The sequence below is a fragment of the Trachypithecus francoisi genome, unplaced genomic scaffold, assembly GCF_009764315.1.
Source record: "Trachypithecus francoisi isolate TF-2019V2 unplaced genomic scaffold, Tfra_2.0 Lachesis_group3, whole genome shotgun sequence".
NCBI lineage: Eukaryota > Metazoa > Chordata > Mammalia > Primates > Cercopithecidae > Trachypithecus > Trachypithecus francoisi.
In genome coordinates this window covers 109,904,855-109,918,953 of record NW_022681468.1, presented here as the reverse complement: position 1 = coordinate 109,918,953, position 14,099 = coordinate 109,904,855, and the positions used below count along the sequence as shown (strand labels likewise).

The window sequence follows — 14,099 nt, the reverse complement described above, 5'->3', positions numbered from 1 at the left end:
GTGCCCGGCCCTCAGTTTTATCTATAAAATGGGGCTGAAGCACTCTACCCCATAGGGATAACCAGAAGAAACGACTTGACAAGGTACCCTTCAGGGATAAGGGGTTGTGGGCTCTGTCTTTGGAGCTGAGGTTGGGGGATGGGGGCACGCCCTGAGGACAGTGGGACTGTGGGTGGATACTGCCAACCCTGGGCTGGCTCTCTAAAGAGAAAGCTCCAAAGAGGGCCACCCAGAGGGATAGTACAGACCTTCTTAATTTTCTTGATGTCGCTGTCTTCATCATTGGGGGTAACAGTCTGGGTGGACTGGATGCGCTCATTGTCCTTGAGCAGGGATGCGATCTGCAACAGAAACACAGGTCAGCCTGCGAGGGACACTGGTTCATGGAGGCCCCAGGTCTTTGAGCAGTGGGTGGCAGGCACAGGGTGGCAGCCAAGTGCCCTGCCTCTTCTTCCCCAAGAACCATGATGCCACAGCTTGTGATTCTGACTCTGTGCATCCAGGTCATGGAACCAGACAGGCCCCAGACATCTGTGAGAAGCAAGTGCTGCATGGGGGATGGGTAGACACCTGGGTTCCAGGCCAGCTGGGCTGCCCAACCACAGTGACCTTGGATGAAGTCCTTCTGCTCTCGGGGCTGTAGCCACCTCATTTGTAATCTCAGAATTTGACCTAAATCTGTGATTCTCCTCCCTACTCCCCAAACCACTAGTCCCTTTATTTTATAATTTTTGCTGTGATAGAACACATGTAACATAAAATTTACCATTTTTACCATTTTTAAGGGTACGGTTCAGTGGTATTAAGGACATTCACAGTGTTGTGCAACCATCACCACCATCTACCTCCAGAACTCTTCATTTTGTAAAACTGAAACTCTGTACTCATCAAACAATAACTTTCCATTCCCCTTCCTCCCAGTCTCTGGCAACCACATTTCACCTTCTGTGCCTCTGAATTGGACTCCTCTAGGTAGCTCATCTAAGTAGAATCATGCGCTATTTGTCTTTCTGTGACTGGCTTATTTCACGGTGCATAATGTCCTCAAGTTTCTTCCCATGTTGCAGCATGGGTCAGAGTCTCCTTCCCTTTCAAGGCCCGAGCAATATTCCCTCGTGTGTGTAGACCACATTTTATTTATCCATTCCCCCTTTTGATGGGCATCTAGGTAATCCCTTTATTTTTCAAACAAAATTGTATCTGGATATAAATCAGATAGAGCAGGTGGCTCCGGGTGAAGCCCTGCTGGCTTGGCGCTTTCCTTCCTGGGCAGCCCCAAAGCACCTCTTAGAATCAGAGGCCTATTTTAATCATAACCTGGAAACTGCTGGCCTAGAAAAGTGGAATAGCTCTTTGAATATCTAGCTGCTCTAAACATCTCCATTTGCATAATTTGGGGATCACAGATGTCGACATAGCTGCAAGAACAAAACCAAGGCATGGTGCCTAGGAGAAGGTGCACCTTAAGCTGCACTGTGGCCAGGGGCCTCTGGGACTTATCCCATAGAAGGCCAGTGGTGTATCCTCCTGCGCAGGGCTCATCCAACCACTCCAATTCTGTGAGTCCTTGTTTTGTGTCCTGTAGCAGGGTTCCCACTGCACCACGGACTTTCCTGTGAAAATGCTGGAATTGCCTGTCTACTCTTCTATCTTTGCTGTGAACTCTAAGGGAGAAGGGATTGCAGCTGTTTCATTTATTGTGCTCCTGGTGCCTAGCGCGACGTTGGGCACTCAGCACATTCTTGTTGTCTATACAAATCAGTGAATTAAAAAAAAAAATCAGAGCAACAGCAGCAACAAAAACATTAACCAAGGGAAAACACTGCAGTAATGAAGCCCCGCATGTCTAAAGATAGTAGCTTGGGGGATTCTATGAACACAGCCACAAAGCCCGGTGCTGTTCCCTCTTGGGAACACATGGCTTTTGTCCCCTCAAGGCCACTTGCTGAACCACAGGATGAATGGGTGCTCATAATTGAGCAAATCAAGCACTTTGAAAGCAAAATGGAACAGTTACCCGCTCTCCACTCCCTGGTTGCTAAAATTACCCCTGTGATTGAAGAGTGGCCGAAAATATCTAACTGAGAAATAGTCAGCATGGAGATGGGCTTTTCTGCCCTCCCCCTCCCCCTTTTTGATCCTTTGAGAACATTTGCACATTGAAATGACTGATTCTTTGATCTGGACTCTAAAGGGCTAAGGAACACACAAGTGTGTGTACACACAAACACACACACATGCCTTTGGAGCCTGCTCAGTCAACACCTTAACCTTCAGCTTCTTCTCACCTCTGTGCCAGGATGCTTTCTTTGCCAGTTTTGGGATTTGCAAATAGCAACTCTTTTCACTTTAGGATGGTGATATGTGTGTGTATGTGTGCTGGGGTGGGGGAAGTGGTCTGTGTTTAAAACTGATGGTGATCTTCTCAGAGAGAGACATTCTGGGACATCTACTCAACAGGCACCAGGGCAGAAAAACAGATGCAATTAGGTCAGGCACCATGCTACATGCACAGGCAACAATGGCAGCTTTGGAGTCTTTATTTAAGGATCAGGCTAAGTGGGCAAAGCTCTGGAGGGTTGCAAGCCTGGGGACCCTGCAAGAGTCTTGAACTATGTCTAGTCTTGGCCGATTGCAACTAGGAGCCAATATCGGGCTGGTGGTGGGAGCCCCAGGCCTAAAGGGCTCATGGAGGGCTCATGGAGGCAGCCTTTCCCTGACACTGGCAGGTGCCTCCTAGAAGTAGATTTTGCTTTGCATCCTGCTTTGTTTGGTTACATCCTGCCCCTACTTAGTTGACCCTGGTGAATTACAGCCATGGGGAATTGGACCTCTGACTCACACCATGACTCTGACTGGCTGACTCCACACCTGGCTCCATGCCTGGTGTCTTGGCTGGCTGCTGCCCACCCACCACCCTCAGACTGGCTTTCTTTGCCCCTAGAGGCAAACTCTTACTTGCTACACCTGCTTTGGGCATGGTGCACTGGCTCCTGCTCCACCCTACTCCCGTCTCTGGAGACACTTTCTTTAACCCGGAATGTGTTTAGTCAGTGCAGTAATGGGTGATGGAATTAATCCAGGTCTTTTGCTCTTTGTTAGCAGCCAAGGGTTTACTAAAGATTGCTGCATTGCTTGCTTTTCAAGCAGGTGCCACACAACTCAGCTGTCTCTCCTGCCTCCCTGCCTCCCTCTGCCCCCATCCAAGCCTAATAGGTGCCCCCATCTCTGTTTTCCTTTGTGCCAACCTTATCAGCATGTTCTGATGGTGTCTGTTTGGGCACCGTGCCAAGTGCCCCTTCTCTGGAGGAGCTCCCAGCCTAAGAAGGAGGTCAGGCATTCATAGAGGTGACTTGCAATCCAACAAGGCCAGGCCAGAACAGAGCTGTGTACCCACTGCCATGGGAGGGCCTCGGCCAGGAAGTGGCAAGGCTCCCCAGGAAAGGTTTTGAAGGGCAAACAGGAGTCCAACAGTTGGTATATGTGGGGGAGAGAATTCAGATAGAGGGAATGATATGAACAAAGGCATGGGTGTGATAGAGTGTTGTGTGCCAGGGCAGCAAGTCTTGGGAATGGGGGATGGCAGGAGATGGGCAGCAGGGCCACAGCAGGGAGAGTGGCCATGGAGAGGGGGTGCTGGTGGGGAAGGACCAAGGCCACCCTCCCCTCCTTTCCCCAGAGCAGTCTTCTACCTATTTTATATATTGGGGTTCCACATCAAAGTGTGTTTGCAAAACTGATTCTAGGCCAGTTGCGATGGCTCACACCTATAATCCCAGCACTTTGGGAGGCTGAGGCAGGTGATCACCTGAGGTCAGGAGTTCGAGACCAGCCTGGCCAACATGGTGAAACCCCATCTCTACTAATAATACAAAAATTAGCTGATTGTGGTGCCTGTAACACGAGCTACTTGGGAGGCTGAGGCAGGAGAATTGCTTGAACCTGGGAGGCGGAGTTTGCAGTGAGCCAAGATCGTGCCATTGCATTCCAATCTGGGCGACAAGATTGAAACTCCATCTCCAAAAATAAAAAAATAAAAAAACCTAAAACTGATTCCAAGGCTAAGTCTTCATTTTGAACCTTAGGGTAAAGATCTCTGCAGTTCCCTCCACTGTCAGCCTTCTGGGATATGTGTATTCCCATGCCAACAAAATATTACAGCCATCTGCAAACTCCTATGCTGCCCTTTAGGGCCTGTCTTAGCTCTCCAAATTTACTTCCAATTGCAAATGGGAGAGAAATAGCTATTAAGAAAATGAAATCATGCCAAACTGAGCATTCTAGAGGAGGGGAAGAGTCTTCTCAGAGGCAGATGTTCCCTTGTTTAGATGGTTCCTTGATGGGGTTTTCTGGTAATGAAAGAGAAGGCCTGATAGGATTGTTTAGAAGGGAGAGAAGAGACTAAGTCAGCAGGGGATTGATTGTTTAACTTAGTAACATTACAGGTGTGTCAGCATGATCTCCTGTTACAGAGATGGCTGGGGTGGGTGCCACAGGATGGAGGGTACAAAGGGAGAAGAGACAGGCTGGCTTCATGGATGTGTGGCCTGTGCATTTGCACAGAGCCCCAGGCTTACAAGGGCCCAATGGTTGGTTTAAGCTTCTGCAGTTGCTGTCTCGAAGTTTTTAAGGGCCCCACATTTTCTTTCGTGCTAAGCCCTGCAAATTACAGAGCTGGTCATGAAAAAAGTTACAGACAATAATATAATGGTAAATTATAAATGATAAAGCTCTCTGAAAGGAAAACTGACTTGTAGCATTTGCCAGTTCCCATGATGTCAGCCCATTCCTAGCTCAGCCCATTTCAAGCTACCAAAGGTCAAATACGCAGCTAGCGAAATTCTTGAAAATCTAGCAGTTGGCTCTTGCAAGCTGGTGTTATGGAGTGTTGTGTTATGGAGTGCCAATGGCCAATGGTAGAAGCAGGCTCTGGCACATCACTGGATGCAGGGGGAAGATCTTGTTAGGGAAAGAGGTTATATACAACAACAAAAGTGGTACGTGGGAGTGTGAAGAGAGAAGTCAGTGTGTAAAGGGGAGGTTGGTGAAGGATGGTTGTGGCAGGAAAGGCTGGGTGACATGAGGGCAGAGGTGTTGTCTATTCATTTTTGAGCTGTTTTCTGTTTTAATAGTGGAGTGCCCCTCCATTCTGTTACATACAACAGCCTGTGTTATGGGTTTAGGGACTGAAGGAGGAGCCTCCTCTGAGTCGTTGTTGGGACTTTTGCAGATACTCTGGTTCTCTCTCTTCTTGGAAATGGTGGGCTGTATTTCCCAGATCCTCTGAAGTTGGGTACAGTCACGTGACTTGCTCTGTCCAATGTGATGTGAGCGGTGTGCCATGTGCCTTTCCCCAGCCCAGCCACATGACTGGTGAATTTCTTGATGGCAGAAGCCTCCTTGGCTTGTCTCTCAATCACTGGAGGATTTTGGGGAGCAGAGTCTTCAGCAGAACTTTCAATGGACACACAGAGTCAGTAATCAACCTCTGTTGTTTTAAGACATTCAGATTTGGAGGTTGTTACTGCAGCATAATCTAGCCCATTCTGACAGATACAGGTAGTGACTACTAAAAGGGAAAGAAGCAGTGAAGACTGAGTGGAGGCAGCTGCCATGAGAAGTGCAGTGACAGGTCAGGAGAGTGGAGTTTGAAAGCAAGAGGTGGCCAGGGGAATGTAAGCCCCTGAGAATCCTCAGGAATATGTGGGATGGGGCCTGAGGAAGCTTATTTGGCCATCAGAAGAGAGGTGGACCATGAGAGTGTGGGGCCATCCAGGCAACACTGTCATTCCTGAATACGTACCTTATTATCAAGGTCCTCTCCTCAGCAGGGAGGAGAAGGCTGTGGTGGGGCAGGCTCAGGCCAAGGATTTCAGCCAGGAGATCCAGTGGTGGAGGCGAGAGACTTTGGGTAAGTTGCTTCCTCCTCACGGACTTGGTGTCTTCAGAGTCCTCCTGGCTCTGACAGTCTAAGACCCTGGGCCTTCCTCACTGGTGTCACTCATCACTCACCTGGCTTTTCAGTGTGTTCTGCCCACCTGATGGCCACTCCTCAGGAATAAGCTCTGTTTCCACTCTCCTAGAGCCCACTCAGAGCCAGCAGGTACCCTCTGACCTGCAGGACATGTTTTTGCATATGTGTATGTGTGTGTGTATATATCAGGGGGACAGAGAGAGAGAGACCAAGAGAGATACTATGGCCAGAAAGCTTTCTTAAGATGGTCCTTCTTTCAAAGTCTTCTTTAAAAAATCTTTTGCCCTGAATGGTAATACACTCAGTTGGAAGCATCGCTCCGAAAATTCCCATCAAGTTCGTCTCTGCTGCCACTTAGACACACACACACACACACACACACACACACACACTCTCACTCAGTCATGACTAACCTGCTTTCTGCTCCCCAACACCACAGGGGGCTCTGCCCTTTGCACCTACACCCCTTCTCTGACCTAAAGTGCCCTGACACCTTTTAAGGCCATGTGCAACATGACCCCACACCTCCCAGGCTGTAAAACAACTGACTTCCTGACTTGGGTTCACACCGCAAACCCTACTATGGCACTGATGACACTCTACCACAATCAGACCCAAAGGCAGAAACTTTCATCTCTAATGCTTCCCACAAAGTCTGACAACCATTCATTCATCAAGCCCTTATTGAGTACCTACTATGTGCCAGGCCAAAGGAAGGAGTGATAAGTGACACAGCCCTGTCCTTATGGAGTTCCTGCCAGGCCTGTTGGGGTGACAGGCACGCATGGAGCCTGCTCTCACATGGTGAGCTGAGTGTCGGAAAGCCATGGGAGCAGACAGCAGGGAGCACCCTCCAGTCCAGGGGTCCCCCAGGGTGAGGCATTTGAGTTTGGTAGGATGTCACCAGGTAGGATGCTTGGGGATGAAAGGGCATTCCAAACAGAAGCACCAGCATGTGCAAAGGCCAGGAGATGGGTAGTGCACTGGTGCCCACAGTGAAGAGGTGAGTGCTTGGGGACAAGGATGAGGTCAGTGGTAGGTGATCTTCAGTGAGTAAGTGAATGAATGAATGACACCTGGACACCCTTGATCATGAAGCTAATAATCTGGTACTGGGGCTGGGCTCCTTCCCTGATCCTGTATAGGAGTTCAGTTTGGATTTAGGAATCTGTGTTGGGCAAGGATTGATCCCACAATGAACTGGGTGGGCTGGAGAGGGGACATCCCTGAACTGAGCTCTGGTAGCCCTGTGGGAAGAGGCTACCAGAGTAGAGTGGAAAGACTGGCAAGCAGACAGGAGACCTGGGTTCCAGTCCTCTGCCACTTCCCAGCTGTGTGAGCTTGGGCAAGTGACTTGCGCTTTTTGAGTCTGGTTCCTCCTGTGAAACGCAGGTAACTGATCCTATCAGGATGGTTGTGGGGAAAGAAAGAATGTATGTCTTGAAGGTGCCTGTTATCAGGCTAGCCGAGGTGTGTAGAATCTGGAATTTTTGTTGACCTTGAGGTTGCAAGTTGATGTTACTTTTAGTTCAGGGCTTGGCTGCTGCGGAACAAGGTGGAATTGTTGGCTTTAGATCTTTGAACATTCCAGGCAGAGCTGGATTAGCAGGTGTGATAGGGTCCTATGTTCAGAAGGCCCTGCACTTGGGACTTCAAGCTCTTTTGTTGAAATTCTTAAAATAGTTTTCTCTTTGAATTGTGTTTAGTGAGTGAAATCTGATGGGACCATGAGCACACCACAGGGTCTTGGAGCCTTGGCTCATGCAAGTTCCTACCTCCCACTGCTTTCTCAGCAACTTGGATGGGTTATTGACTGCTTATTCCTCACACGCTGGCATCCCAGGCCCCAAGACCTCTGTTACCATTTGCTCAGGGAGCAACTGGTTGAGTCAGCTGAGGAGACTCACAGTCTACCATCGCCCCTGGCCCTCAGCAGGTGCCTGGGCATAGGTGCAGGCTGGGGGCCAGTGTGCACCCCACGGTGCTACAGGCTGGCAGTGCCAGGGTGCATTAGGTGGGTGACTCAGAAAGAGTTCCTTGCCCACCCAAGTCCAGCTACTGAGCACATCCTGGCAGTCGGGGCAGGGTAGGCTGGAGGTTGAGGTTGGGTGCTGCCTGTCTGCCATGAGTTAGATCAGGAGGCTGTGGGACAGGAGAATGACTTCCCTGGCCTGGGCCTTGCATTTTCACCTCGCATCAGACCCTGCAAATTGGATACCCAGCTGACTTCAGGGGTCTGTGTTTTCATTTTCCCCTCTTCAGTGCAGAGTCCATGGTCCTTGTATGATATGGCCAGATGGTTCTGAGCATGCTGGTGAGGTGATGGGGGGAAGAGATGATCAGATCATTCTGTGTCGGGGTTGATAGCTGGTGAGGTGCATCTAAGGGACTAAGAGCTGGTGCTTCCCAAGGTTTAATGTAAATGGAATCACCTGGGCTGTTGTTAAAATGTAGATTCTAATTTGGAAGATCTGGGGCGGGGCCTGAGATTCTGTTCCAGGTGAAATCAATGCTGCTGCTTCATGACCCGCACTTGGGGAAGCCGGGTGCCAAGAAGCTTAGTCTGGCAACAATGCTGCCTCCAGAATGCTGGCTGGTGGGCCCGTGCAGGAGCTTTCATCAAGATGGGTGGAGGGAAGGGGCTGCCTTGGAGTTGAGCAGAAGCCCACACTCTAGTGACCTACCAGTGACCCTGCGCCCTCCAGAGTCTTGGGCTATTAATGCAGAATGCTCAGTCAATACAGTTGCTGACACAGTAACTAGGAGCTTGCCTATAGGTAATCTCACTCAATCCTCACGACCTTGTCAGGTGTTTATAGAAAGCCATGTTTTACAGCTGCAGAAACTGAGGCACAGGCACGTTGAGGGACTTGTTCCAGGTTGCAAGTCAGTAAGTGGCAGAGGTGAGGTTTAAACCCAGTCTGACCACAGGACCTTCTCATTCTGCCAGTACTACCACATCTTAAGTTTGGAGCCTAGAAGAACTGCATCTGGGAGCTGGTTCCCCTGCCCGTCATGTGGCTCCCTGATCCTGCAGGAGCCCAGGGTTTAAGATGTTGTGCCTAGGGCCTGGGCCCCTGCCCAGCCTTCTCCACCCGCCAGCCCGCAGTCACCTCTGCCTTCAGCCGCTCGATCTCGATCTCCCCATCCTCAATCTGCTGCCGAAGCTGCTTGGCTACGGTCTTTTCCGTCTCCACGATCTGCAGCAGGTGCAGGTACTTCTGCATTAATGCCTCATGCTCTGTGGCCAGGGTCCTGTAGCTGTGGACAGATGGACATGGCAGGTAAGATGCTGACTCCTTGTCCTCTGGCGAACCAAGCAGGGCACTGACCAGGAGAGGGGCTCACCCACCCACCTGCACTTAGCAGAAGGCCCTGACTCCCAGCACCCTGCAGAGTGAGAGGGCTTGGCAGGGTGGAGCTGGGGGCAGTCCAGGCAGGGAGACAGCTGGAGCAAGGTGGGGTGGTGGGCCCGAGTGCGAGTCTGATCTAGAAAGCACATCTGCGTTCTTGTTCCCACCCACTTTTAAAGATAAATAACAGGGCTAGAAGAGAGAATCCTTTAGTTTGTAATGCTGTCCTATTAAAGTGTAATAAGATTTTGTGCTTCTGTTATGAAAATGAATATCAGGTTTTTAAGTTTTTCCAACTTCTCAAGAGACTTAATTGTTTTTCCTTGCAAAGGAAATTCAGCTGAGAGCCTGAAGGAGTCTGTTTTGTACCACCACACCTCCCCCCCACCGCACAGGTGTGAAAATTCGGCTGCTTCATTAGTCTGTTCTTACTAATGGACCCCGTCAGAGTGCTGTAAAACAGGCGTCCACCTCATCTGCAGGCTGCTCTGCTAGCCTCCCTCTCTCCTGTCCCTCGTTCCAACCCTCCCTCCATCCTTCTCTCCTTCCTCCATTCCCTTTCCTTTCCTATCCTTCCCTTTCCTATCCTTCCTTCCCTCCCTCCCTTCCTCCCTCCCTTCCTTCCTATCTTTCCTTTCCTGCCTTTCCTTCCCATCTTTCCTATCCTTCCTTTCCTTCCTATCCTCCCTTGTGCAGGCGCGATCTTTACAGACTCACAGACTCTCAGAGAAGGAAACTTGGGGATCACAAAAGACCAGTTGTCTCATTTCACAAATGAAGAAACTGAGGTCCAAATCACAGTCCATGAGTGTCAAAGCTGGAGCTAGAGTCGGGCTCCAGCCCCTGACAGTGTATTTGTGCCTCCTTTAGTGGTTTCATCTTCTGGTTTGGCATACAGTTCTCTCCACTGAAACATACACTGTAAAATGCACTTGATGTTGCATTTTATACCTTGCTGTACATAAACACACACCCCCCACAGAGGCATCCCGTAATACCAGAATATTATACATACAGTGCGAGAGAACATTGTGTTTCTACATGATATTAATACACTCCAGTGCCTTTTTTCGTACACAGGAAGTATCTATTATATATATGTAAATAAAAACTAAGTTTGGAATATGTAAAAATACTTAATATGGCTGTGGAAGACAGCCAGTGTCTCCCTTGATACACACACACACACACACACACACACACACACACGGTGTCTGAGGGTTCAGTGATGCTTACAGTTACAGTGTCCCCCTCTGGTCTTATGGCCAACTCCATAGATAAGAGCATGATAGCTCCTATTGTCCCAGGCACTGCTCAACAAGCCTCAGCTCAGCCAGGATGGCTGATGTTGATGTTGACTATTCTAAGGAAGGTGCCTCGATTTCCCTTTCTGTGACCATCGCCGTGTCACTCCCCCAGCCCCCATGTTGAATGGGAGACATTCCTGGGAGGCCAGTGGGCTGGCCCCAGGGCTTGACAAAGGAAGAAGGCAAACAATCAGCATGTCCCATCATTCCATCACTGTCCCATTGACATGTGCCCCTGGCTTCCAAAAGGATGATGCATATGGAGAGGTTTTTGTTCACAGGTCTGTGGTCTCCATCACCAGCTGCTCCTTTATTGGGGAGGAAGGCTTCTAGTTTGTGTTGAATCTGCATTACCTGGCAGTTGCAGAGCTCCCAGCTTACTGGGAGCCAGGATCTGGAACTCTACAACCCCCACTTAGGCACCCATGTCCTGTGTGACATTGGGTCATACGTCTGTCAAATGGGCTGAAGGGACCCCTCCCTGGGTTATCATAAGCACATGATGAACTGTGAGAGCTGGACAGACTGTAGAGCAGACAGACACCCTCAGATGCAGAACATTCTGTCAGGCTCTGGAGGCTCAGACAGGCTTGGCAGCATTGATGTCAATTGGATTATTATTATTTTATTGGCTTCTTAGAGCCAGTCCTTAATTTAGTGAATTGCTTGAAAAATTATCCTGTCCATGGTAGGCAGGAGAGGAGTGCCTTGCCTGCCTTGCATGCACCGTTGCACAGTTGCCCTTCAGGGCTTCTTCTCCTGTCACCAGCTTGTGTCAATGTGGCTCAGTTGACCTTAAAGCAGGGAGATTGTCTAGGTGGCTGTGATCCAATTGCATGAGCCTTTAAAAGCGGGGAGTTTTCTCGGCTGGTTGTAGAAGGGACAGTGAGAAATCTGAGGCTGGAGAGTTACTAGCTTGAGGATGGAGGAGGCCATGTGGCAAGGAGTATGCAGCCTCTAGGAACTGCCCCCTACTCCGCTTCTCGGCTGCCAGCAAGGAAACAGGGACTTCAGTCCCATGGCTACAAGGAGCTGAATCCTGCCAACAACAAGAACGAGCCTGGAAGTGATGATTTCTCAGAGCCTTCAGAGAGGAGCCCAGCCCACTGCCTCTTTTTTCGTTGTTGTTGTGTTTGAGACAGTGTCTTGTTCTGTCTCCCAGGCTGAGCGCAGTGGCACGATCTCTGCTCACTGCAAGCTCTGCCTCCCGGGTTCAAGCCATTCTCCTGCTGCAGCCTCTTGAGTAGCCGGGACTACAGGCACCCGCCACCACGCCTGGCTACTTTTTTGTATTTTTAGTAGAGATGTGGTTTCACCACGTTAGCCAGGATGGTCTCAATCTCCTGACCTCGTGATCCGCCCGCCTCAGCCTCCCAAAGTGCTGGAATTATGACTCTTTGATTTTAGCCTGTGAGACCCTGGGCAGAGAGAGACCTCAGTCAAGCATGGACTTCTGACCCAAAGAACAGGGAGGTAAAATAATGGGTGTTGTTTCATGCTGCTGAGTTGGTGGTAATTTCTCATGCAGCAATAGAAAATTAAAACACTATCTTTAAAATTAAAAAATATATATATCATTCATTTTTAAAATTTGAGGTTTAACATACATATTGTAGAAAGCACAGGTCTTAAGTGCAGTTTGATCAGTTTTGATAAATGCATGCACTCAAATCCAGATGAAATTTCCATCACCCCAGGAAGTTCCCTCATGCCCTTCCCTGTCAATCCCTACACCAGAAGCAACTACTGTTCTGATTTCTATCACCACAGGCTCATTTTGCCTATTTTAGAATTTCATGTAACTGGAACCAAATATCATGTACTATTTTGTGTCTGACTCTTTACTCAGCAAATTGATATTGAGATTCATCCACTAGGTTGCACACATTTATAACTGGTTCCTTTTACTGCTGAGCAGCATCCCATTGCATGCATGTACCAAGGTGACTTTAGACATTTGCCTGTTGATGGACACATTGGCTATTCTTAGTTTTGGACTATCATGCATAAGCTGCTAAGGGATATTTGCATACGACTTCTTATGGACATTTTTTCATTTCTCTTGGATAAGTACCAAGAAGTGGAACTGCTGGGTCACAGAGCAGATGTATGTTTAATTTTTTAAGCAACAGCCTTGCAATTTTCCAAAGCGGTTGTGCCATTTTATCCTCCTGCCAGCACTAGATGAGAGTCATGTTTGTTCCACTCATCTTCAACATTCAATATTTTCTGTCTTAACCATTTTAGCCACTCTACCATATAAGTATTGGTATTTCATTGCCTTTAGAAACTTGTCGTATTGGTTGAGATTCTAAATCAATGTAGTCCTGGTTATCAGCACGTAAAAGTTAGAATTCTATAATATTTCTACATTTACAAAGCCCCTTCACATAAATAATTTCATTTGCTCCTCAAAATAACTGTGCTCTTGGTTCTACTTTAGTGCTTAGGAGACTGAGGTCCAACTGCTCCCCCTGCATCTGGGTTCTTCCTCACTCAGTTTTATCCTCCACATCATGAGCAATTTCCAATTCAGATCACAGTTCTGATCATGCTACTCCCCTTGTATAACACCCTCGATGGCTTCCCACTGTTCACAGGGGAAAGGTCAAACATCTCAGCAGTATTCAAGATCCAGTTATGGTCTGGTTCCAGCCCACGGTCCAACCTCATCGACTTTCTCTCTCTCTCTCTTTTTTTTTTTTTTTGAGACCGAGCCTTGTTCCCTTGCCCAGGCTGGAGTGCAATGGCGCGATCTCGGCTCACTGCAACTTCCGCCTCCTTGGTTCAAGCAATTCTCCTGTCTCAGCCTCCTGAGTAGTTGGGACTACAGGCTCCCCTACCACCCCCCGCTATGCCCAGCTAATTTTTGTATTTTTAGTAGAGATGCGGCTTCACCATGTTGGCCAGGCTGATCTCAAACTCCTGACCTCAAGTGATTTGCCCACTTTGGCCTCCCGAAGTGCTGGGATTACAGGTGTGAACCACTGCACCTGGCCAACCTCATCACTTTATGACACCCAAACTTTGCCTCTTCATTATTCTTGGAATTATCTTTCCTGTATCAGTGCCTTTATTTAAAGCTTTTTTTGTGGGGGTGGGGAGAAATGAGCATTTCAATGTTACCAATCTAACCCATTAAGTCTGACTCCCAATCCCGTTACTCAGGCCAAATCTTACCCTATTTCCAGCTTCCCCATATTCTCCCATTTCCCTGCAGATGGAAGTAATGTCTGTCTCTCATGTTGTTTTGTATTTAACCCAGCCTCATGCACCAGAGCTATCTGTGCATACATGTAATGTCTACCTGAGATGGAATACTTATGTTGCATCCATCTGTCTCCCAACACTGTGCACTGGGCCTGACTACTGGTTCATATGTGACAACCTGGTCTCTGTAGCTAGAATGGATACCCCTTGAGGAAAGAACTAGGGATGGCCTTATTTCAGGGCCAAGGTCATTGC

At 48.7% G+C, this 14,099-nt stretch overlaps 1 protein-coding gene across 5 annotated transcripts in view; it reads right to left on the bottom strand.

The window, feature by feature from the left end:
* Positions 1 to 14,099, bottom strand: part of RASGRF1 (Ras protein specific guanine nucleotide releasing factor 1) — a 127,319-nt gene that overhangs the window by 87,403 nt on the left and 25,817 nt on the right. For all 5 annotated transcript variants that reach the window (XM_033189252.1, XM_033189253.1, XM_033189255.1 and 2 more), the window contains exons 3-4: positions 9,088 to 9,235; positions 249 to 341 (exon numbers count right to left, since the gene is read on the bottom strand). In XM_033189252.1, coding sequence (XP_033045143.1) covers positions 249 to 341; positions 9,088 to 9,235 — 241 coding nt within the window. The remainder of the gene's footprint in view (positions 1 to 248; positions 342 to 9,087; positions 9,236 to 14,099) is intronic.